At 45.2% G+C, this 26437-nt stretch overlaps 1 protein-coding gene across 7 annotated transcripts in view; it reads right to left on the bottom strand.

Moving 5' to 3' along the window:
* Nucleotides 1-607: 607 nt before the first annotated feature.
* Nucleotides 608-26437, bottom strand: part of LOC125040507 (NAD(+) hydrolase sarm1-like) — a 49096-nt gene continuing 23266 nt past the window's right edge. For 4 of the 7 annotated variants that reach the window (XM_047635063.1, XM_047635064.1, XM_047635068.1 and 1 more), the window contains exons 5-12: nt 6190-6441; nt 4616-6054; nt 4409-4497; nt 4096-4189; nt 3764-3953; nt 3435-3556; nt 2845-3117; nt 608-2647 (exon numbers count right to left, since the gene is read on the bottom strand). In XM_047635063.1, the coding sequence (XP_047491019.1) occupies nt 2877-3117; nt 3435-3556; nt 3764-3953; nt 4096-4189; nt 4409-4497; nt 4616-6054; nt 6190-6441 (2427 nt within the window). In that variant the 3' untranslated portion in view covers nt 608-2647; nt 2845-2876. Of the gene's footprint in view, nt 2648-2844; nt 3118-3434; nt 3557-3763; nt 3954-4095; nt 4190-4408; nt 4498-4615; nt 6055-6189; nt 6442-8190; nt 9440-11246; nt 11400-26437 lie in introns of those variants that run through there. The other 3 variants (XM_047635065.1, XM_047635067.1, XM_047635066.1) reach the window with 3 other exon arrangements.

Genomic DNA, 26437 nt, shown 5'->3' with positions numbered 1-26437 from the left:
CTTATTATTTTTATTTTGAGAATTTAGAGTGATTAAAGTAAATATATGTAAATGGAAATACATGATATAAAACCGCTATATTACAATCAGGAAAATATTGCATCTGAATATCGGTTTTTGTATTCTTTATGTATATATCCTAATGCTAAAAAAGATTTCAAAGCTGCTTTTTAATGTCTACATATTTTTTTTCAATTATTTGTATTTCTTTTTGTCATATTATATATTATCTACTCTATAAAAAAATTAAGGTCTTTCAATGTACGTGAATAACTTCTTTTCTTTTCTTTTTGATCTGCAAAATAGCAGATATTTGGAATTTAATAATTTAAATTAATATCTTAATGATTTGTTTATTTAAGAGATCTGTTTTTTTTTTTGTGCTGTTTGTATTTTAAAGCTGTCTTTGGCTTTGCAATTTGACGTATGAAGGAAATATTGATATAGATTATTTGATTTCCCTTTTTCTTTCTTATATGTTGTGTTTAAAATATATATGATCTCTACACTACAGATTACATCATATTAATTTTATTTAATTTCGATTTGAGTCTAAACAAGATAACTTATACAATACACTCAATCAATGTGGGTAACAAAACATACATTGCATTACTTAAATAGTATTTATTTAAGCTCCGGGCTACTGCGTGTAAAAATAATAATTCTCAAACTTACACGTTAGTTGCCAACTTCTATTTACAACAACGAACACAACTGATCACCGGCTTGGAACTGACATATAACAGATTTCCTATTAACAATACAATATTATTTGTGTTGCTCAAAAAAAAAAAAAAGGAGAGAGAGAGAGAGAGAAAAAAAAAAAACTTAAAATTAAAACCATGACTAAAATATTTACAGTGAGGAACAAATGCACTGTACCATTAGTTCTGTCAGTGATGGGAGAATTCTTTGGAAGTCTTTAGAAAAAAAAAAAAAAAAAAAAAAAAGAGAAAAAAAAATGTAATTATGGAAATGTGTTTCATCAATGTAATCTTATCCCGAAATTTTATAGAGGGCAAAAAATAGTCTGTTGTAGTAAAATTTAGGCAAAGTGATGAAAAGTTATTCTTGTAAAGATTAAGAAGACTAACAAGACCTGAAATACGGCATTCAGGGATTTTTTTTTTTTTTTTTGTAATTCTGTTTTTATTCTCTTGTTTATCTTATGAAATATGACCATGTATACAAAATCTATGGTTTTAAATTATTTGTAGAGGAGGGTAGATAGATGCCCAGTTGCTGCACTAGCAAAATTCGTACACGTGTCAGAGTCAATAAATATAAATTAAAAAGTTGCATATATATATATTTATATTTCTATAAAACAATTTTATAATATACCTTTCTTCTCCTAGCTCATGACTTCAAATCATCCCTAAAGATTTGTAGAACTCTCACATATAATAAAAATTCTCAAAGTTGCCCTTACTTGCTGCATGGTATAAAAGTGTGATATGAACATTTGCAAGGCTTTGCTGTAACATTTAATAGAAAAACAGATGTTGAAAATTAAAAGGAAAGATGTGCAGGTGTAAAACATTATTTAACAAACTAGGAAAACAAAGAATCTCTAAATGCTTTACATTGTATTATTCAGTATCCTTGAATGGCTGTTTTGTTTTTTTCTTAACAAAAAATAATAAAAGAGAGAAAAATTATCAGTTGCTTTTTTTCAGAAAACGGTATGGCAGGATTAATTTTGTAGGTAACTAGAGAGTATATCAATTTTTTTTCTTCTTTTTTCATTTCAGTTTTGACACAACTTATTATCTTACCTCATTCTATGTCACAAGTTTATTGAATTTGGCATAATATTAGTTGAGGGTCACTTCTGAGAAATGGTTAAAAAGACCTGAAGTTTTCCTGAGTTGAGTGCCTGGCCTGACTCAATTTTCAGTTTGACGGCCACAACACCCAACTGAACAGGATAATTGAACTCCCTGCACTGGTCAACATGCGTCCTCTCGCATCGTGAGGCATAACAGCACTATGACCTCACAGAACATTACCACCACAAGCACCATCCTCCGAAGAGGCACCGCATTACTCTTGTTATTTCTTGATGAAGCCTCTGACGCGTGTCATGCACTTGTTTACAAAGGAGGCCTTTCTGCCTGCTTCGTCCGTCGAGGCAATAGATGATCGCCTGGAAGAAGCCGTCGACCTGGAGGAAATGGTGAGGTTGGAGGTGTCCTCCTTGCTCCCTCCCAACTCGCTCTCCATGGCAGACAATCGGCTGCACTCTTCTTCTATCCCGCTCTCCTCTTCCGCTATAGGGCTGCTCTCGCATGGGATGCTGCTTAGTCTCCGCCTTGAAGGTCGCAGCTCCCCACTTTGCTGCTGTTGTGCTTCCTGCTGTCCTGGCTGCTGTTGCTGTTGCAGGTATTGTTCACAGGACGATACGACATCAGTTGCGGTCTCTGAATCGCGTGCAGCTACAGTGTTAGAATCTAAGCCTGTGTCGAGACTAAGAGAGCGTGAAGGTGGAAGTGATCGGCGCATTGGGCGTGGGAGGAGGGGAGAGCCGGCCCCAAGTCCCCTACTGGCTGAGCCACGTACGGGGAGCCGTGGGACAGGACTGGCTGCTCTACCGCAAAGCCTTAGAGGTGAGGCAGATCGTGGGCTACTTGTGGTTAATAATCTGGAAAGATGAAATAAACTTTAAAAAGAGAAAACCGCTAAAAGTCTTACAAAAAAACAAACTATGTGACAAAACTTCCCCCAAATCTGGAAATACAATGATCCCCAGAGATGAAACAAACGAGAGAAAACCAAAAAGACATCAAATCTATATATACCAGTTAAAGAGGGCGGGAAAAGAAAAAAAAGCATCAATACCTTCTATGTTTAACCAGTGCAGGGTCGCCCCGTCAGTCCTTGGCAAAGTCTTTGTCAGAACACGAGGAGCCCTTCCCGCTTTCTGTGCTTGTAGTGCGCTGGTATGGAGGTGGAGCTCTTGGAAGAGTCGAAGGCGTTCCTGGTGTGGCCATGCCTCCTAGTGCGCTGCCACTAACATAACGTGCTAGTGGGCCATCTCCGGGCATGTTGCACTCGCCTCTGATGAACCTCTCAATCTTGTCCACACAGGCATCCTGGTAGTCGTGGATCCATCTGTAAATATATTTTGATTTTAGTTTCTTTTGTCAAATCCCAGAGCTTTATAAAGATAATTAGAACAATTAATTGAAAAATCTGTAAAGGTATTGACATCTTTGTTACCTTCATATTAAGGTAAACCTTATGAACTGATTTGAAAAACAGATAAATTTAACAAATCCTGTAATATTCCCACCATATTAAAAACCCTATAGATTCTGAGAAAATGTTTAAAAAAAAAAAAAACCATACTAAACAGACATTCAACAAGAGTTTCTAAGCAAAGCCATCTCTTTTAAGTAAAGGCTAAAGGAATACTCAGTGAACCGCACCTAACGCCATTGAAGTAACACACAGCACGCATATCTTCAGGGAGTTCTTCTGGGTCAGGCCACTGGAAGTTGTCGAGGATAGGAATAATATTACACCCAGACTGGAGAGCTGCAACGATTTCCTGAAAGAGAGTTGAAAATGAGTTTTCTTGCAATCATACATGAAATATCTATATTCTTTTTAATCCACATTCATAGAAAATGCATGATAAAAGTGTGTCAGTGTTCAAAATTTATAAACAAGAGGAAGTCTGCATAAAAATAAAATAACTATCATGAATGAAATAGATATCACTTTGCTATAAATATACATTCCTATTAATACATACCCTGTGAACCCAATCTTTACATTCTGTATCCCCTATACATCTGTCCAGGGCATTGGGTGTTAAAACTAGTAAAAAGTTCTTTGCTTGCCGAATGGAGTTTAACAAATTATTGTCGAATTTTCCTGCTTCTAATCTCTCCACATCAATAAATACTGAGAATTCTTTGAGCTGCATGTGGACCTTTAATAAGCTGGAAAAAACAATACAATCATTAATTAATTAATAATAATAATAATAATAATAAAAACAAAAAAACTCATTATTGTTCATAACTGTAAGATTCATAAATATTTGCCACTGTAAGCATGGACAGTCCAGAAAACAATTCATACCTTGCTAGCTGTGAGCCATTGGAACGTCGATAGCTGATAAAAACATCTAGATTCTTGTCTACGGGATCACCATTAGAAATCTGACCAACGGCATCTGAGGATAAAGGAAATATGTGTTAAATTCAATATGACACATTTGTTACTATTTGCATATTGATTCAAACTGTTATAATATGTACTCAAAAGCTAGAAATCAAATAACCTAGATCATTTAAAATGCCTATAAATGTTTCTAGTAAAAATTTTTAATTTTTGCAGAAATTACTTCAGACACTAAATGTAATATCAACAAAATAATAAGATATCAACTTACAATATTCTCTAATTTTTTCTCTAACTTTTTGCCGATGAATTGAGTTAAAGATGCGACACTCTGAAATTAGCTGCTCCTCTGTGAGATATCTGTAAAGGTCAAAAACATGTTTTAAGTAACAAATCTCATTGTAATGTTCTTTTCAAAGATATTTATGTACCATTAACATAAATTCTGTAAATAAAAGAAACTAGATCAATAACTCACCTTAAGCAATCACGAGTGACACCAGCATTCAGCATACTGTAGGTATAAACTGCAAAGTCGGGATCCACTTGTAACATAAATTCATTGAGCTTTGTGGAGTCACAGGAAGAGAAATCTGCCATCAGCTTTAACTTTTTAAGCTCACGCAGAAATCTTTGTCTGAGAATGCCGTTTTTCATACCAATGTCTTCACACAAGTTCTGTTCTGTCATTTGCAAAAGGAGATCGCCATCTACTCGAGAAGCAACAAAGTCGTCGGCAAACTCAGAGAAACCAATTCTTTTGACCCAATTTTGTACATCTTCTGGTGTCCACAGCGGCACCTGTTGGCTAAGGATGTGTGGAACTTCCTCCCCTATTAGTTTGAGGGCTTTCACAGCATATTTACTGGCAATAGCATTGGGAGAACTGGCTACTTCCTTGAGTGGCTCAACGGCACCTATTTCTCTAAAGAGTTCGAGATTGCCCTGTCGCTTCTTGATACCAGCTTCCATACAGAAGTGGAAAGCAGCAAGGTTTCGCGCTTCCTCCCTCTTACTACTGAGAACTGGAACGAGCCTCTTTAGCCAATTTGAGCTCTGTCCGTGGCGGTGAGCAACAGTCGAGTTGGCAAATTGGTCTGGCATCTGGTTCATCACAAAAGGTTCTACAAGGTCGAGTGTCCCTGACTGTAAAACAGCTGCTTCTAGTTCCTTGTTAGCAACCAGAGTAGCTATGGCAAGGCAGGCATAGTACTTGATGTTGTCATCTGTGTGGAAAGCCAAGGGGAATAGCCACATGGGGACATTACGGCGTATCATCTGCTGTTGGTTGTCTGAGCCACCATAGAGGGACAGGTTGGCTAAAGCCCCGGCACAGTGACGTAGGGTTTCCACATCGGACTTCCTGCATTCTGACAACACTGCATCGAGACCACCCAAGTTGATGATCTCTGAGCAGGTTCCCTCACTGTGCTTGAACAGGTGTTCCAAGATGCCTGTCCCAACACGTGACTTGTCTACGGAGGTTCCATTCTTTGTGCAGTCGCAGGCGACATTGACGACATCCTCCAGGCCATTTTCAACAACATAGCCTCTGTTTTCTGTGGTGAGGCACTGCTCAAGGACCTTGGCACTGGAGAACTTCAGGTCAGAGTCATCAGAGGTGCAGTTTTTGAGCAGCACATCAATGCCGCCATTATTTCTGAGGACATTGCAGAGGGAGAATCCCAACTCATGGCCATGTGTAGGAACTGACCAAGCCTTCCGGATCATTTCATCTATGTTGTCCAGAAGGGAAGGAGCATCCTTGAAGCCCTCGCTAAAGGTCATAGTTTTCAGCTGCTCAACGAAGTTTGACATGACTCCGGAATAACGCATGATGGCATTTTGGATGTCGACTGGCTGTGAGGCATCATTTAAGAGGTCCAGGTCTTCAAATCCAGTTATACTGACATTGCTCTGAAAGGAGAAAAAACAGAAATTTAGTTAAAACATATACATTTATAAAAATACAACGAGTTGATCTTACCAGTATAAAGCCTAAAAGAGAAGCCACTTATTTTCAAAATTTTCAAAATGTCCCATTTCACCCACCTGAGATGCAGTCATAGACGAGGTCTGCTTGGTGCACACGCCCTTGGTCTTGATGGTGATACCTGACGTGGCTGCCTGACGGGAGGACTCCTGGTTGATGGTTCCCGCTGGCGTCTTGGTCTGACGCTGCTGCTGTTCACTGACAGCTGACTTGTGCGCGGAGAAGCCCTCGCCTGCAACCCGCATGGTCGCCCCCTTGACCTGGGAGCCCTCACGGTGGGTCACGTCACCCGCCCGGAGCTGCCGCGCCTCCTGCAGGTTCGAGGAAAAGAGTGAGATTGACTGACAACTTGAAATTAGCTGTTGTGGAAACAGCTCGTGCAACTCGGTGTCACGGGAGCGAAATTAGGGATGATGAGACATCGTTAGAAGGAAGGGTTTTGGGCGGGAGATGGTTTTGGGATGTGGTTGTGGTTAAAACTCGGTAAATATGAGATTTAGAGAAAAAAAAATATGACTTGCTCAGAGAACGTTATGACTGAATACTCTTAAAGAAAAAAAAAAAAAAAAAAAAAAAAAAAATCACGGGATTTGTAAAAAAGGAAAGTAAAAGAAAAAAATGACCTTCACTTTGAACCATGGGAGGGACGGGGTGAGACAAAGGGTTTAGGTCAATGTATGTGGCACATGTGACACCATTTTGTGACTTGTTGAGGCCTTAGGGTTGCAGATGTTGCAAATATATTGATAAAGATACTGATCATGGTGGTAATTGTGAAGCTGTTGATTTATCCTTTCAATACCTAATAATAATACTTATTCAAACATTAATAACAATAATAACGATAACAATACCAATCATGGAACTAATCATCATCATAATGCCAATCATGCAATTGATGAAACATTGCAATAACGATAATGATTACAATCTCTCCAAATTACGCGGGAAAAACTAAAAACTAAAAACAAAAACCGAAAACCTGAAAACTGAAACATAAAAAAAAGGAAAAAAATATTACAATCTCCGCAAATTACACCAGACCCTCCCCCACCCTCCACCCCCACCCCTGAAAAAAAAAAATAGATAACAATAACAATAATAATCAAGAACCGGCTCAAACCAGCATCTTCCAAACACCGCCTATCCGTCACATTTATTCCCCTCAGCAAACCAGTGAAGCAACCGCCACCAATGAATAATGAAAGACGCATAACCATTTGCATAAAGAGAGTCTAGAACAATCTAGGAATACATTGAGGTGAGGCAATACGACCGCCCGCGCATCTTGAAACGACCTACGGCGAGCTTGAGAAAACAGCAATAATTTCCTAGAAGTAATTTCGACATACCCGGAAGTCAATGCTAATTTTAAAAGAAAATGATTTTTTTTTTCTCTCTCTTAATTCTCCCTTTCCCCTTCCTTCCCTTTCCATAACCGTAAATATGAAGCATAAGATCTTGCCCCCCTCTTTGTTCCAAGACTCCCCCCACCCCCCTCCCGTTCCTCCGTGCCAGCCCTGAACGCCAGGAACACCAGGAACGGAACGAGGCAGCGACGAGGGGCGGAGATCAAGTCACCTTGGCAGACGACAGAGTTAGGGCTGCCAGTGCTACTATTTTGCGGCGATTCGTTCATCTGGCCGCCGCCATAAGAAGGGGTGCACACTCAAAGCGCCACAGGAGGGTTTGCGTGTGTGTGTGTGTGTGTGTGTGTGTGTGTGTGTGTGTGTGTGTGTGTGTGTGTGTGTGTGTGTGTGTGTGTGTGTGTGTGTGTGTGTGTGTGTGTGTGTGTGTGTGCGTGCGTGCGCGTGTGGGCGTGCGCGCGCACGTGGGTGGATGCTTCTTTCTCTGCCCCCGCAGCCGTGCAAATACAACCGTGCGTGCGCACATACGCCCGCTGTAGGTCACGGGGTGTTCGAGCGAGACCCCCCCCCCCCCTGTCCCCTCGTGGCCCGGGCGGGCGGTAACGAGCGAATGACGCTGAGCACCTTCACGCCCCCCCGCCCCCACCCCTTCCGCCCCCCCCGGCGCCGCTCCCGGGCCCGCGAGCAACGTACCTCCTTCAGCGCCTCCACGGGAAGGCGCGCGGCGGAGCAGGCGAGGCTCCGCGCCCCACAGCAGCGGCACGAGCAGCGGCAGCAGCAGCAGCCTTGTCCCTCTGACCCGCTGACCAGCCTGACCTCAGTCTGCTCGGCCGGCCCATCCTCCCTCTCCTCGCCGACGCCGCTGTCACGACTCAACTTTCGCACTTTCTCCTCCCTGGCGGAGGCGGCGGAGCAGCTGCAGTGACAGGGCGGCGCAGTGTGCTGGCACTGGGAGACTTGCGCGGGCGTGCGGCAGCGAGTGCAAGCGGTGCCAAACTGCCGTTGGGTGGGGTAGGCGGCGTCGCCGGAACACTCGCGCTCATTTGCCAAGCCCGAGAATCCAGTGGCGCTGCCCTGGCCCCCGGGGCATGTTGGCGCGCCTCCGTGGCAGGGCGCCGACGGCGGTGCGCCGCGGCACGAAGCTTTTTGACAGCCGCACGAGGACGAGGACGGGCACGGTGAGGTAGAGGGAAGCGTCGGGGCGTGCCTGTCCGAGGAGGCGCAGCAGCAGGGCGGCCGCGGCCCGCCGCAGCCTCCGCCGCAGGAGCCCTTTGGGCTGAGCATGACCCAGAAGATCTCGAAGTTGATGACGGCCCAGGGGTTGGGCGTCGTGAGCGTGGAGCCGGAGCCCAGGTGCCCCCCGCGCGTCTGGATGCCCTGCTGGTGCTTGAGGCCGAGTGCCGGGAGCACACCGCTCAGCACCGTGTCGCTCACGCGCCGCCGCTTCTGCATCTTCGTCGACCGCTCAGCTGATCTCTTGAACTTTTTTTCTTTTTATTAACAACAATGTCTTATTTGGCAAAGTTCCAACACGAATTTCATTCACGTGGGCGCATTCGTGTCAGCGGACGCGATCAGAACCATTGCTCAGGTGACACCATCACCGGAGGAGAGGACGCGTTCGAACACGCCGATGTGTTCGGCCATCTTCTCAAACTAGGGTTTCCATGCCCCAGACACTCAGTTCTCGCTCTTTATATATTATCGGACGAAATATCCAACCTGTAATGGAGGAATCGAATTTCTGGTTCCTCCTTCTATCTGTATAAAAAAAACACATCAGCCTTTGACTCGAAACACGTGTTCACTTACGGGCAGCAAAACGACCAACAAAACCGAGGAACGAAAAAAATCAGCCAAAATCAAGCAATTTTTTGTTTAGATAGTTCGCCTCCCTCACATCGCATCACTACGGATGCACGATAATAATAATAATAATAATAATAATAATAATAATAATAATAATAATAACAATAACAACAACGATATCAATAATAAAAATATATACAAACATAACAATAAAATTATACCATCAGAAAACTAACCATTACAACTCCCCCCTCCCTCCCTCCCTCCCTCCCTCCCTCCCTCCCTCCTTCCCTCCTTCCCCCCCTCTTTGTATATGGCACGCCTCCCCCCACCGACCTTCTCTCCACCCACCCCATGCCCCATACTCCCTCCCCCTCCAGTGCCCATTATGAGCATCCTATACGAAGAGAGAGAGATAAAAAAAAAGGTTCGAACCCCGGATATCCTTCACTAACTTGACCTTCCGCCTGCTACGCCCACAGCGCCCACTTCTGGCGTCTGGCTCGTCACGCGTCAGTTGGGCGTACATGACCCCGACACAGCCACACGCACGCACATGCAGACGTACATAAATGCACACAAGCGCAGACGTATATAAACACGCATACACATATACAGGCGCACAATACTTAGAGAGAAAGAAAAAGGGAGAGAGAAAGAGAAAGAGAGAGAAAGAGTGAGAAGGAGAGAAAGAGAGAGAGAGAGAGAGAGAGAGAGAGAGAGAGAGAGAGAGAGAGAGAGAGAGAGAGAGAGAGAGAGAGAGAGAGAGAGAGACAGAGAAAGATAAAAAAAAAGAAAAAAAGAGAAAGAAAATAAAATAGAACACACGCACAAACGCAGCAACGCCCCCCCCCCTCACCTCCGCCCCCCCCTCTTCCTCCCTCCAATCAAAACACCTTTCTGCTTCACCTCATCCTCACTACAAAGAAGTAATTCATCCACTCCAATGCTCAGATGCCAGTGCCACCTACGCAACCCACTAGAGCCAAAGGATCGAGTGTGGAGTGCCATCCCCCTGCCTCTCCTCCTTCTCATCCTCCTCCTCCTCCTCCTCCTCCTCCTCCTTCTTGTTCTCCTCCTCCTCCTCCGCTTCCCCTATACCACACTCCTCCACCTCCACCTCCACCTACTACACCTCCTCCAACACCTCCAACACCTCCTCCTCCACCTCCAACACCTCCTCCACTTCCACTTCCACCTCCATCTCTCCTTCCTCCTCCACCACCACCTCCTCCTATCCCTCCACTTCCACCTCCACCTCCCCACCTCCACCTCCAACACCTCCTCCACCTCCACCTTCCCCACCTCCCCCCCTCTTCCTCCTCCACCCCTTCCCCCACCTCCCCACCTCCAACACCTCCTCTTCCACCTCCAACACCTCCTCCTCCACCTCCCCACCTCCCTCCCTCTTCCTCCTCCACCCCTTCCCCCCCTCCTGCCCCACCTCCTCCCCCACCCCACCCCTTCCTCCCCCATGACACCTGTAACCTCGTTTCTCCAGCTTCGGCATCCCAGCGAGACTTCCTAAATGCGTTCAAAGTCCTTCTGACACTCCTATAAGTAGAAGACCTTTTTTCTAAGGTCACAGGCTAATCCACACACGATCTAAAGGAATAAAAAAAAAAAAAAAAAAGGAATATTTTTTTCTTCATCTGAGTATCATGTCGTTTTGGATATCAAGTACTGTTTTGTACTTTTTTCTCTTTTTTCTTTTATCCTCGGGTATCTTTTGTCACTTTTTTCTAAAAGCTTCGTACGTACTTTCTTCTCACTATTTTCTACAACACGGATTTTCCTTTTTTTCACGATAAAGAAAAAAAAAAGGAATATCTGAATGTATGGTCACTTCATTTCCACAGCTCTCTCTGCGGCTCCGGATTGCAAGGCGTTCATTGCAAGACGTCCATCAATCGCCGCATTAATGAACACGCACGTCCCACCTTGCACAGAATTTCCACAACATCATACACATTGCACAAAATTCCCTACGAAAAAAAAAATGACTCCGAGAAATCGACGACGTGTGCGCGCGCGCGTGCGGCAGATAGCAGTGCTCTCGCTACACTGCCAGCCTCGAGGAGATCTGGTGGGCACGAGGCTTCCCCTCCCTCCCTCCTCCCCTTGCCCTCCTTCCCTCTCCACCCCGACCTCCTCGCCGCCCGCAAGCTCATTACAGGCCGCAGCGTAAACAAGGCTTTTCAATTTCCCGAAAAAAATAAAACAATCGCAAACGGGCTTCTTTTCCCTCTCTCTCTCTCTCTCTCTCTCTCTCTCTTTCTCCCGCTGCCCACCCCGCGGATCTCTCACACGAAGGAGGAGAAGAAGAAGAAGAAGAAGGAGAAGAAAAAAGAGGAACTGGGCTTTAGTTCCTGTGGGGGAACTTTCCCCTTCACCGCTCGCTGGCTTTAACCTTAAACCGCGGTTGCCACACAGTGATTCACCCGCGAGCGCAAGGACAGAGGTGCGTAGGGCTCGGATGAACGGAGGCTGGCCTATAAGGGAGGGTTGCGATGCCCCCCCCCCCCCCCTGTTTGAAGACACGACGACGGGGGGCGGATGAGGAGGGGGGAGGAACATGGAGAGAAAACAATAAGGGGGTTTAATTTTTTTTCTTTTTCAGGTAACGACACCGACTATTCTGTATCTCTTCTACTTCCTCTTTTGCTGATCGCCGGAGGAAAGTTGACGTGTTGCAATAACCTGTTTCGAGTCTATGATATCCGTCTGCTGATCAAATTGAAAATTCTTACCCAACGCTGAAGGGTGAATGATGGAGACCCTTCGAAGCTGCGCAAATCTGTAACTCAACTCCTTAGCATCGGCGGGTCCTTATCTGCCCCGGCTTTCGTCAAGCACTCCTCTCTCTCTCTCTCTCTCTCTCTCTCTCTCTCTCTCTCTCTCTCTCTCTCTCTCTCTCTCTCTCTCTCTCTCTCTCTCTCTCTCTCTCTCTCTCTCCATCCCCCCCCCCCCCCCCCCCCCCCCGCCTTCACCATGAATATTTTCGCTCGGCACCTGTTCGACACCTGGCTTTCACCTCCAGTGTCTTCTTCCAAGAACTCCTCCGCTCGGCACCTGGCCTCCCGCCTCTCCTCTACAAGAGTACTTTCCCTCGACACCTGTTTAGACACCTGGGCTCCACTCTATCTCGAAAATGACCCTTTTTTTTCTGCTCGACATCTGACTTCCGAATCCTTTCCCCCTCCACCACGCACCATGACCCCGACCCCCCACGACCTCCCCTTCCCCTTCGACCCTCCCCCCTGAAGCAATTGTCCAGGTGCAGACTCCCGCCGCCCGTGCATCCGACCACGGCCCTCAGACCTCCTCGAGCGCACTTCGGGTTATGAGGGGGCCATGAGGGGGTATGAGGGAGTGGGGCGAAGGAGGAAGAGGAAGAGGAGGAAGAGGAGGAAGAGGAGGAAGAGGAGGAGGAGGAGGAGGAGGAGGAGGAGGAAGAGGAGGAGGAAGAGGAGGAGGAAGAGGAGGAGGATGAGGAAGAGGAGGAAGAGGAGGAAGATGAGAAGGAAGAGGAGGAGGAGGAAGAAAAGGAGGAGGAGGAAGAAGAGGAAGAGGACGAAGAGGAGGAGGAAGAGGAGGAGGAGGAGGAGGAGGAAGAGGAGGAGGAGAAAACAAGAAGACACGAGGGAGTTGAAGGATAGGATAAGAGACTAAGGAGAAGGAAGAAGTGATGATGGGAGGGAGAGGTAGAGGAGGAAGGGAAGATTAAAGACAGAGAAGGAAGAAAATGATGAAGGTTATGATAAAAGGATTGAAGAGGAAGAGAGGCAGAAGAAGAGAGGGAGAATTAGAAGAAGAAAATAGAAAAGGGTGAAAAAATGAGGACAAGAAAAAAAAAAAATGAAAAAGAAAAAAAAAAATAACGAAACGAGTAGCAAAAAAAACAAAAACAAAAAAATGAAGAGAAATAGAAGGAGAAGAAGAAAGAGAAGGAGGAGCAGAGAACTTCGAAAAAAAAAAAAAAAAAAAAAAAAAAAAAAAAAAAAACAGTTACCCAACATGACCTTCCTTCCCCCAGCGCTCCAAAACGAGGTCTCCGGAGTACCAGGAAATACCCTGGGCGTGGGCATCGTATCCTCCGTGGCTTCCTCTCGCCGCCGCCTCATTACAGCCTTTCAGACGGGCAAGGCGTGACGTCATCAAGGTGTGGGGGAGGAGGAGGAGGAGGAGGAGGAGGAGGAGGAGGAGGAGGAGGAGGAGGAGGAGGAGGTGGAGGAGGAGGGGGGGCGTGAAGAAAAGGGAGGGAGGGAAGGGGGGAGTGTGGATAGTGGGCAAGAGGGGGGTGAAGGGGAGAGGGGGGAAGGAGGGGGTAGACAGAACGTAAGGGAAGGGGAAGGGGAAGGGGAAGGAGAAAGAGAGAGAGAGAGAGAGAGAGAGAGAGAGAGAGAGAGAGAGAGAGAGAGAGAGAGAGAGAGAGAGACGAGAGAGACGAAAGAGATACTCGTAGAGTCCGAGGCGGAACAAGGTCACACTCCCACGAAGGGGAAAGTTTTCAAGAGTCGGTGACCTTGAACTTAGGTAACGCGAGATGAACTTCCTCTGGGCCCGTGGAATACTGGAGACCAAAATCCTTGGCCAGGACAAAGGAACCGTGTATTGATAGGCTGGATTCCGGACACCCACCTCCACCCCCGCCGGTCACTTCCCTCCTCCCCCGGTGAAGGAGGGAGGGAGGGAGGGAGGGAGGGAGGGAGGGAGGGAGGGAGGGAGGGAAGGAGGGAAGGAGGGGGAGGCAGAAGAGGGAAGGGAGGTAGGGAGGGAGGGAGGGAGGGTTAAGGGTTCGAAGGAGGGAGATAAGATAAAGGGTTGGAGGGAGGGAAGGTAAAGAGAGGGAGGGAGGGGGAGGAAGAAGAGGGATAAGGAGAAGGGGAGGGAGGGAGGGAGGGAGGGAGGGAGGAAGGGAAGTGGACGGGGCTAGGGGGGGAGTGGGTAGAGGAGGGCGAGAGTGGGGGGGAGCGAGGAGGAGGAAGGGGGAGGGGGAGGGGGAGGGAGGAAGGGGGCATTACACGGTCAAACTGTCTCCTTCCTTGTACGTCTCATCACCTGTCGATGACTCATGCTTGCTCGTGCACCGGATTGCAGATCTTATTACTTATTGCACATCGCACATGAGGGATAGGTGGTACTGTCGCTGTAATTGCAATAACGACTGCGTGCATGACTGCGTTACATTATGTGTGCGCACGTGTGTGTGTGTTGGGGGGGGGGGGGTGCGTGTGCGTGTGTATGTGTATATGCATGTGCATACATATATGTACGTGTACGTGTACATATCCCCACACGTACCTGTATAACCACACACCTACATGTCCGTGCTTGTCCGCTCTAAAACAACCACCAAACAAGCACAAACCAAGCGAAACAAGAGGCAACGCCCCCCCCCCCCCCCCCAGCCATCAACCATTTTCGATCGCGGGGAAGAAAACGGGATTTCGTTGATCATTGTAATTATCGGTAATTAGGAAGCCACGAAGGCGTGAGCAACTTCTCGTGTGTCTTCGTCGACTTCAAGGAAAAGAAGATAGATGGAGAGATAGATTTTATTCATTAATTTTATTTATTTGGCGGGTTTTTTTTCTCTCTTTTTTTTTTAAGGGATGTTGAGGCGTTTTGTGTTTTTCCTTCACTTTTTTTTTAAATTTTGATTTGCATTTTTTTTTTTATTTTGTTTAAGTTGATTTCTTTGGTCTGTTTCGATTTTATTAATTTTCTCTTTAGTACACTTTTTTCTAGATATAAGAATATAGTAATACTAATAATAGTAATAATAATAATAATAATAATAATAATAATAACAATGAGTGAATGAAAAACAAAAACAGAAAACTAAAAACACACACACATCGCGAATAATTTAGCAAGGTCTCTCGTTAGGCCTAATCTAAAAAAAAAAAAAAAAAAGTTATAAGCCACGCCCCCTCCGCTCGTGCGTCATGGGCGTGTCCTGCCGCCGATGCCATGCACATACCCCGAGGCTCCTGACCCACTTACTACTTACTGCCCCAAGGTAAAGTGCCTCGGGTGCCCCCTACCCCCCCCTCTCTACCTCTTGGCACTCGTAGGCACCTCACCCTCTCGGGAAAAAGCCAAGGGGGGCATATTCGAGATGGGGGGGGAGACAGGCAAGGGGATGAGGGGTGAGAGAGAGAGAGAGAGAGAGAGAGATAGATAGATAGAGAGAGAGATAGAGAGAGATAGAGAGAGATAGAGAGAGAGAGAGATGTGAGAGAGAGAGAGAGAGAGAGAGAGAGAGAGAGAGAGAGAGAGAGAGAGAGAGAGAGAGAGAGAGAGAGAGAGAGAGAGAGAGAAAGAGAGAGAGAGAGATGAGAGAGGGGACAAATCTCGCGAAATGCATGGAAAGAGAAGTAAATAGGAAAGGAGAGCAAATAAAGAATATAATGATACTTGCCTCACCGACCTCCCTCACACTCACTCAACATTCACACTCACACGCACGCGCACGCCTTCGTTCGTTTGATCTCAAGTTTTCGACCGTAAAACATTAACTACGAGAAGTAGACTAGGTGAGAAAAAACGACAGAAATACAAATAAACTCTCCGGTGTGCCATTTCCTGCTCCTCTCTCCTCTTCCTCTTCTTGCTCCTCTTCCTTCTCCTCCTCCCCCTACTTCTCTCTTTCTCCTCCTTCTTTTTCTTTTCCTCTTTTCCTCGTCCCTTTTTTCTCCGCCCGCCTCCTCCCCTTCCTTTCTCCCTCTTCGTCTTCTTATCTCCCCTCCCTTTCATCTTCTTCTACCCCCCCTTTTTCCCTCTTTTCCTACCTGCTCCTTTTCCTATCCCTCTTTTTCCTCCCCTACTTCCACCTCCACTTCCACCGCGTCTTCCCCTCCTCCTCCACCTCCACCTCCACCTCCACCTCCACTTCCTCCTCCACCTCCACCTCCTCTTCCCCTCCTCCTCCACCTCCACCTCCACCTCCTCCTCCACCTCCTCCTCTACCTCCTTTCCACCTCCACCTCCACCTCCTCCTCCACCTCCTCCTCTACCTCCACCTCCACCTCCACCTCCACCTCCACCTCCACCTCCACCTCCACCTCCACCTCCACCTCCACCTCCACCTCCACCTCCACCTCCACCTCCTGCTCCACCTCCTCTTCCTACTCCTCCTAAACCCTCTTCCTCCGCCCCCCCCCCCCCCTCTCGAAATGTAATTAGAACCGCTCTCAGTATAGAAGCCAAGCCGTCGACTCTAATTAACTACTACACGACCCGGCCAGGTGCGAACGGCCGAGTCAACGCGCTTTTATGGTCCATCGGCGCACGCGACCTCGGTGGGATTTTCGACGGTAAGGGGCTCGTCTGGCCGCCTGGGTGAAGCGCTCTCTTGCCCCGGGAGATAGCGGCTCGTTACTCGCGATAATATCCGTTGGTTTTAATAAAATATATAATAAAATAAAAGAAAAAAGAAAAGGAGGAAGAGAAGAAAGAAGGAAGAAGAGAGGAGAGAGAATAACAAATCAAGAATAAAGTATACAAAAAGGATATGCAAATATATTTTATAATCATAACTGCATATGCAAAAAAAGAGAGAGAGAGATAAACACAATGCAAGAGCTCTCTTTCAAAACCCCAACACGTGCAACATTCCCCCCCCCACCCTCTCCTCTGCGTACCCCTACCCAGTACCCTCATACCCTCCCTCCCCCTCCCTCTCTCTCCTCCCCTCCCCTCCCCCCCCCCCATTCTCTCCTCCAAAACAAACTCAAACACTCTTTCTTTCTCAATATCTCTCCCCCCAAACGTCTTCTTCGGAAATCCTCTAATGTCGTTCTTCTGGGTTAATTTTGTTTATATACTCTCGACCCGGGGGGGGGGGGAGGGGGGGTTGCCAGCTCGGAATTAATCTCGGCCATTTATTTGTTTACGATTCGTCGCGAGGGGTCGTGTGCATAAAGCGGTTCAGAGAGTTTATTTTTCTTAGATTTAAGATTTAGAGTTTGCAGGGAGGGAGGGAGGGAGAGAGAGAGAGAGAGAGAGAGAGAGAGAGAGAGAGAGAGAGAGAGAGAGAGAGAGAGAGAGAGAGAGAGAGAGAGAGAGAGAGAGAGAGAGAAAGAGATAAGAAAATCAAGAAAAGTAACACACCTCTAAAATGAAGTACCACCTGCATGAAAGAAGGAAGAGAAGAAGAAGAGAAGGAGAAAGAGGGAAGGAGAAAGAGAAGGAAGAGGGTGCCAAAGCTGGGTCACATCACCCCCCCCTTCCCTTCCCCACCCTCCCCATCTCTGACAAATCTCCCCTTCCCCCCCTCCTCCCCCCCCTGCTAACTAACCAAGTCACGGTAACCGCGCCTGCCTGTCATGACTCTCCACCTCAATCTCCTGCTCTTAAATTCGCTCGCGTCGCCTGTGAGCTTGTCCGCGCGGTCTCTTTTTATTTTTTTTTATTTTTTTTCCTGATGTTTATGTGTGTTTGTCTGTTTGTTTGTTTGTCTCTCTGTCTGTCTCGCACATATTGTATTTCTTTCTCTTTCTTTCTTTCTTTTTCTTTCTCTTTCTTTCTTTTTCTTTATCTTTCTTTATTTCTTTCTTTCTTTCTCTTTCTCTCGTAAGGAACCAATCTCAATTATTAAAGAGAGATAGAGTGACAAAAAGAGAGACACACACAGTCGAAAATCGCAAGAAAACAAACAAAATGTCGAGAAAAAAAATCAAGGCTTAGAAAGAAAAGTACAGAAAAACAACTAAACTTAAATAAAATAAACCACAGAGAAGAAAGAGAGAGAAAGCAAACAGACCGATTACCGACCCACTTCCTCCCCCCCTCTCACTCCTTCCCCACCCACCCCCCTACCCCACCCCAACCCACCAAACCCCCCCCCCCCCCCCCGCCCGCCCGCCGCTTCGCCACCCGATGCTCAGATGTTTTTTGTTTTTTTTTCTTTTCCCGCGGAGCTGATTTTGGCGGGCATTTTTTTTTTTTTTTTTTTTTTTTGCGGAGTTGATTTTGGCGGCAGGTGTTGTTTGGTCAAAATATTTACCCGAAAGCGACTTCATCTTTCGGAGGGAAACCAATTGCAAGGGGAGGTTTATGGGTCAACTTTGAGAATAAAAAGAGAGAAAAATGATAAATAAAAATAGAAATATAACAAAACAGAATTAAATAGAAGGTCAGATATAAAAAATATGAAATTAAATGACGTATATAAAACTAAATGGCAAAGACAAAATAAAATAAAACAGAATACACAAATAAAAAAATAATAAAAATATAACAAAATTAAATAAAATAAACATAAAAAAATCCCACGGATTAAATTTTCAACGAAAGTAAAAATATCACGAATAATTATTATGATAATGATTAGCCACTTAGAATGTATAAGAGAAAACGTGACATTTCTTGCCAAAGAGGGTTAACTAAAACATTTTTTTTTAATTTTCTTTTTTTTTCGATTTCATCCTTATTTATCTCTCCCTCATCAAATATTAAGCAACGTAGAGTAAATAAGCAATAACTTTGATAAACTGAGATCGATAAAAACAACAACAAGAGATGTAAAGGAACCAATAATAGTGAGAGAAAGAGACAAAGAAAAAAAAAGGAGATGAAAAGGAACACAGAGAGAGACCAAGAGAGAGAGTGAGAGAGAGAGAGAGAGAGAGAGAGAGAGAGAGAAAGAAAGAAAGAAAGACAGAAGAGATGAAAAGAAACAAGGACATAATCCTTTAAGCATCCCTCTCCCTCTCCCTCTCCCCCTCCCCCCTCTCCCCCCTCCCCCTCCCCCCTCTCTCCCCTTCACCTGGCCCTCTACCCCCCCCTCTTCAACCCCCCCCCATCGAAGGACGCTCTTCAAGGTACCGCCATACAACCCCCCTCCCCCCTCCTTTAACCTTACCCCCCACCCCCTTTCAATGTGTGTGTGTGTGTGTGTGTGTGTGTGTGTGTGTGTGTGTGTGTGTGTGTGCATGCGTGTGCGTGTGTGTGCGTGTCTGTTTATATGACTCTCCGACTGACTGTCTGACTGACTGACTGCCCACCTGTCTGTCTGCCAGTCTGTCTGGGTGCCTGACCTCTCTCTCTCTCCACCCCCCCCCCCCCCCCCTCCTCCTCACCGGTACGCGAGGTATTCAGGTGCCGCGTCTTTGGCACACCTCAGTCACTGGCGCGCGCGCGCGCACACACACACACACACACACACACACACACACACACACACACACACACACATACATACACACACACACACACAGTCACGCGCGTCACTTGTCTTACGAATCATGCGACACATTGATACGAGATAGATAAGTGACAGGGATACGAGAGAGAGAGAGAGAGAGAGAGAGAGAGAGAGAGAGAGAGAGAGAGAGAGAGAGAGAGAGAGAGAGAGAGAGAGAGAGAGAGAGAGAGAGAGAGAGAGAGAGAGAGAGAGAGAGAGAGAGAGAGAGAGAGAGAGAGAGAGAGAGAGAGAGAGAGAGAGAGAGAGAGAGAGAGAGAGAGAGAGAGAGGAGGGGGGGAAAGATAGTGAGATAGAGATAAAGAAAGTGATAGATAGGTAGTTAGAGATAGAGATAGAGACGGGGGAGAAAGATACATAGATACATATATAGATAGATAGATAGATAGATAGATAGATAGATAGATAGACAGATAGAGATAGAGAGAGAGGGGGGTAGAAAGATAGAGATAAAAAAATAGATACACAGACCTATGGATAGATAGAGAGCGAAAACAACCATGAGAGCTGGAACACGAAAGATATATTTTTAATCGGAATATAACGAACAGGACGTAAAGAGCAGAAGATAACGAAGAGACAAATGAAGGCTTCCTATCGTGCATGGCAACAATCATGACACACGCAACCTCATTACAGTAACAGCCAGGTGCACTTCCATTATTGCATGACAGGCCTCGGGCAACATGAAAAGGAAACCCTGAGAACGGGCAGGCAATTGCAAAATCCCGGTGCATTAATCATTTTTAGTCGTTATTGTGTCTCTATCGGTGCGTCTGGTTATTCCACCTTCCCTTTACTTCAGTGGCACGATGAATCCGCAACAAGCCAGTCGAATCCACGCGAATCCGGACTAGCAGTGCAACAGGACACCTTCCCCCCATCCCCCTCCCCCCCCCCTTCCCTCATTACCTGTGCTGTCATCATCGACAAATGGCCTAAGACCCCCCCCCCCCCTTCCCGTTTTCTTTTCATCCCTTCCCGTTTTCTTTTCATTCTTTCCCGTTTTCTTTTCTTGTTTCCATTTTCCTTTCCTTTTTTTTCTTATCTATTATTACATTTTTTTTTGTAGCGTCACCCTCTTGCGTCACAGATGTTACAAATACTTCTACGTTTACAATATAATTAAGTGTCAACGAAAATATTTGTTTTTCTCTCTCATCTTGGGGAAAGGGAGAAAGGGAGAAAGAGGGGAGAATAGGAGAAGTAAAGAGAAGGGGAGGGCGTAGGGGGGGGAGAGGGAAAAGGGAAAAGAGAAAGGGAAAAACGGAAGAGTGAGGGGAAGAAGACGGGAGATAAAGGGAATAGGAGGAAGGGAGAAGGAAAAAGGGAAAAGGGAAAAGGGAGAAAGAAAGAAAGAAGAAGGAGAGGCGAGGGGAAGAAAAGGGGGAAACAGAGATTCAAAATGACTCGCGAAATGCCATTTAACTTCCTGAATGCGAGTGAAATAAAAGTTGTTAAAAATCGTTGTAGAAAAAAGTAACAGCAACTGTACTATTGTCAGAATAATTTACATAACCAAAGTAACAATGAATAAATTAACAATAAAATTCATTTTTCCACGCACCCCACCCCCTCCACACCCCTTCCATCACCCGACACAGCAATAAAGAAGGAAGAAAGAAAGAAAAACAAGAACAAGGAAAAACACGATACGTCCTTGTTCCAATACTAAAAAAAAAAAAAAAAAGCAAATAAAATAAAAATACAAATAAAAAATATCGCGTTTCAAACAAGCATTTCTCGCTTGGGGAAGGTCGTGGGTTAAGCGAGCTGAAGTGAGAGGTTGAAGCGACTGCAAGCAAGCAAGACGATATGACGGAACACGGAATCCGGAACAGGAGGCACGAAGGAACACGGAATACGGAACAGGGAATACGGAATCCGGAACAGGAGGCACGAAGGAACACGGAATACGGAACAGAGAACACGAAATCCGGAACAGGAGGCACGAAGGAACACGGAATACGGAACAGGAAACACGGAATACGTAACAGGAGGCACGAAGGAACACGGAATACGGAACAGGAAACACGGAATACGTAACAGGAGGCACGAAGGAACACGGAATACGGAACAGGAAACATGGAATCCGGAACAGGAGGCACGAAGGAACACGGAATACGGAACAGGAAACACGGAATACGTAACAGGAGGCACGAAGGAACACGGAATACGGAACAGGAAACACGGAATACGTAACAGGAGGCACGAAGGAACACGGAATACGGAACAGGAAACATGGAATCCGGAACAGGAGGCACGAAGGAACACGGAATACGGAACAGGAAACATGGAATACGTAACAGGAGGCACGAAGGAACACGGAACACCGACCAACAGGCACAAAGGAACACGAAACAACAATGAGAACGGAACACGCACTTATCCTTTCTTTTACTGCTCCTTCCCTCTCCTCTCCTCTTCCCTCCCTTCCTCTTCCCCATCCCTTCCCTACCCACCTCCCCCTTCCCCTCCTCACTTCAATACTTTAGTATCATATGAAATATTTCCTCATTCTCCCTCCCCCTCTCATGAGCCCCATTACTTACATACACACACACGTACACACACACACACACACACACACACACACGTACATACATACATACATACATACATACATACATGCATAGTTATATGTATACACATACTTAGACGCACACACATACTCACATACACACATACATACACACACAGACCAAACCCGAATGAAACGAGCGTAGTTTGGGCCAAAATTCTCACCGCACATGCACCACACACACATACGCACACACACACGTACACGCACACGTACAAGGTCAAAGCCGAAGATCGAATGTAGGTCACGAACTAACTCGGGGGGGGGGGGGGGGAGTCTCAGTAAGGGAGGGGGGGAGAGAGGGGAATAAGGGCAAGGCAAGACAGAGCTATGCCACACGGGTTACTTGTGCCCATCTTACACCCAAGGCCATCTTACAGGCGCGAGACGGGAGGGAGAGAGAGGGGGGAGGGGTTAGGGGGGGAGGAAGAGGGAAGAAGGGGGAAGGGAGAGGAGGAAGGGGGAGAGAGAGAAGAGGGAGGGGAGGGTAAATTTTAATGAAGTTCTGAAGCGACTGGTTTGCTAGTGAGCTTTAAGAGTTGGGGGAACGGGGGGGGGGGGGGTAAGGAGACAGTATAATTATGCTGTGATTGTGTTTGATACGAGGTAAAAATTAATGACTCGCCTGATATGATATGCAGATGAAGAGGGCAGGGAGGGGGGAGGGAGGGAGGGAGAAGGAGCAAGCGGAGAGTAGAGGATAGAGAAACTGTGAGAAGAAGAGAAAGAAAAAAGAGAACGAGAGAAAGAGAGAGAGAGAGAGAGAGAGAGAGAGTGAGAGAGAGAGAGGGAGGAAGAGGGAGAGAGAGAGAGAGAGAGAGAGAGAGAGAGAGAGAGAGAGAGAGAGAGAGAGAGAGAGAGAGAGAGAGAGAGAGAGAGAGAGAGAGAGAGAGATAGAGAGAGAGAGAATGAGAAAGAGAATGAATGAGAGAAAATATGAGAAAGAGAACTCGAGAGAGAGACCCAACAATAGGAGGTAAACATCAAACTTCACAAACCCACTCCAAGTCACTTAGCTTCACTCTACACTTCCCTTGCACCGGAAATACACCCTTAAGTGCCGCTAAAATAATTCAGTCGTTGCCAAATATTCAGGTCAGATAAAATCATAAACTAAACTAACAAAAACACAACAAAAAAACACAAAGAGCAGATAAAGCTAATTCGGACCACGGCGATTAAGTGGGCTTATTCGCACAATATCATTAAATAATTTAAATTGATTCTGATTTGTTACACGGATTCATACAAATAAATATGACCTTGTATATTCATCATGTATCTTCATGTACAATCATGCGTATACAAAAGCATATATAGAGATGCAAATGGACATATATATTAGATTGTTTGTTAAATATATCCTTCAGTTAAATGTTCAACATGGCGGTTAAAGTCTACGGGGTTACAACGCCCACTTTCACTTACGAAAATTATGCTGGGCGGTTTACTTGTCAAATTTAACGATTCTACGTGATTTATAATAACGAAGAGAATATACTATAAATCCTGCCAGACAACATGAATAGATTTGCACGAAAAAATAATAATTTCGTAAAATGTAAAAAACATACATAATTTATACTTGACTGAATATATCGTCTATTGAAAAACAACCCTTTTCATAAAAAAATATGTACCGAAGTCAAAGCCAACGGGACGTATTTAAACGCAGCCATTTTCACCAACACATCGAAACGACAATAAAATAAATTCAAGAAAAAATAAAACACCTACATTTTCGTGTTTTTTTTTTTTTCTTTTCACAGAGTGTCGTTCTTGATTATCCTAACCGAAACAAAAGCTGAAGACTATTAACCGCCTTCAAAACTCCAAAGAAAGAAAGAAAAAAAAAAAAAAACATATTTATCTTAGTCTGACCTCGAGAGAAAATGGCGGGAAATGGCGACAAACACGATTCTTGCATTACTGGCAGCTCGTTCGTTTCTCTGACTTTATTCTGCGCTTCTCGAAGTTTCTTTTAAAAGCTTTGTTTCGTAAATGATCTTTTTATTTCTTAATTACAAATCATGACATAAATTCGTAATCACATTAGGATCACAACAACAACAAAAAAACGAAAATGAAAAAACAAAGGAAAAATAAAGGTCCAATTAACTAAACAACACCTAAATATCCACACCCTAAAAAAAAACAAAAAAAAAACAATAATAATAAACCAATCAATCAAGCTCGATAATCAATCAATCAAATTCATAACGGCAAGCAAGGCACCAAAGCGACTTGACTCATTATCCCCGTCACCCATTAGCAGTTTCAACTCCAGCTTCGCCACCAACAAATTTGCACACTTTAATTGAACCGTCTTCCCCTCCCCCCCTCCCCCCCTCTCCCCTCTCCCCTCCCCTCCACTAATTGGTTCGCCTGGTGTTGGAACCAGTTAGATGCCCCTCCTTCAGGTGGATCCTCCCACCCCTCCCCCTTCCCCCTTCCCCCTTGCCATCCCCCCTTGTCTTCCTTCCCCCCCCACCCCCCACATTTGTCTATTACTCTCCCTTTCTTCCCTCTTCCGCTGTCTCCCACTTTTACAGTCAAGTTCGTCTTCTCTCCTCTTCCCCTTTCTTATCCCTCTCCTCTCCCTGTAAGTTTCAAGTTCGTCCTCCCATTCCCCTCTCCCTCTCCCCTTCCCCCTTACACCTCAAAATCACTCCCTCGTCCCCTCCCCTTCTTCTCTCCCTCCCCTTTGCACCTCAAAAATTTCCCCCTTCCCCTCCCCTCTTCCTTCCCCAACCTCGAAAGACTCGGAACAGGAGCGTACTGACAGTGAAGAAATATTAGAAGCTATCTCGTGTATATCTAAGTCCCCCCTCCTTCTTCCCGCCTGGCTTAACGAGGACGGACGCGCCGCCACCTTCAAGCGGGCTTTAGAAAACGATAAATCTCAGGGGGATACCAATCTATTTTACGCTCGCGAGGATGGGCGTGTGCGATCACCGGGTAACAAGACAGACACAGGTGCACCGGGCGGGGGAAAATAATTTAGCAGAAACACTGCCTAATGATGGGGTGCAACCTGAGACTGGTCGGAGCCATAAAGTCGACACCTCCTTTTGGGTTTCGAGATCTTGAAATTAATTACGCATTTTCCTTCGGTTCTAAATCAATTGTTCAGCTTTGACCGCGAACGCCGTTTGGTTCAATGTATTTACGTTACTGCCACACATACAAAACGAGAAGAAAACTACACTCATAAATAAAATCGCACGAACGCAAATTTATGGCACATCGGAACCTCTGTGATAAAATCAACTGCTCTACCATATTGGGAAAAAAATAATATAGTTTTTTTTCTCTCGTTCAAAAGCATTATCCCGACTTCAGAGGACAACTTTCGAATAAAATCCCGGAGCGTATTTACACGTGAATATAGATGGTCATATTGATGGTTTATCTCTAAAAGCAACTCGCATTTTACCTTAAACATTTATCTTTGCTAAGGTGATTTAAGCTTTGTTTGTAAAACTTTACAATTCCTCTAAAACAAAATATATACACCAACATCCAATTTCAAAAATCTTCATCCAATTCAATATATATTCCAAATGGTGAGCAGTTTAAGGAAAAAGAATCATTATGAAATTGAATGATAAACTACGAGGCGAAAAACACAAAAAAAAACAAGACTTATTTTTTCCTACTGATTTCCTCGAAAGTTAAGACAGCACAATCGAGGCAATTAACTTACAACTTTTTATGACATATAATCCGGCTTGAGTAAACATCCAGCCAAATATACCCTTTGAAAAATATTCCTTCCACGTAATTTACACTTCAAAAGCATACATTTCACATCAAAGCCGAAGTTTACATAACATTTCCCACCTAATTGTTTTTCTTATCAACTCCCACAGTAATTACATCAACAACCTTCAAATCATTCTACCAAAGTTTTTTTTTTTTTTCTTATAGCTTACAGACCTTGAGACTTTTAAACGTTACAACACCCGGAATTTTTACCACAACACCTATGACGCCCGTTATAACACCTGTGACGCCCCTTACAGCACCTATGACAAACGTTACAGCAATTCATAATAATGACCACAGCATCTGCTATGACACAACCAGCACCTCCCGTGACCTAAACCATAACTATAACAGAATAAAGAACACCTCTACGCCACCCATCAACACCAACATAACCTACACCACCACCAAAACTTCCTATACCACCACAAACCACCACAACACCAGCAACACCTTCTATACCACCACCAGCCACCACAACACCACCAGCAACCACCACAACTCCACCAACACCTTCTATACCACCACCAACCACCACAACTCCACCAACACCTTCTATACCACCACCAACC

Source organism: Penaeus chinensis, chromosome 29 (genome assembly GCF_019202785.1).
Source record: "Penaeus chinensis breed Huanghai No. 1 chromosome 29, ASM1920278v2, whole genome shotgun sequence".
NCBI classification, from domain to species: domain Eukaryota; kingdom Metazoa; phylum Arthropoda; class Malacostraca; order Decapoda; family Penaeidae; genus Penaeus; species Penaeus chinensis.
This window is presented reverse-complemented; position numbering and strand designations above follow the sequence as displayed.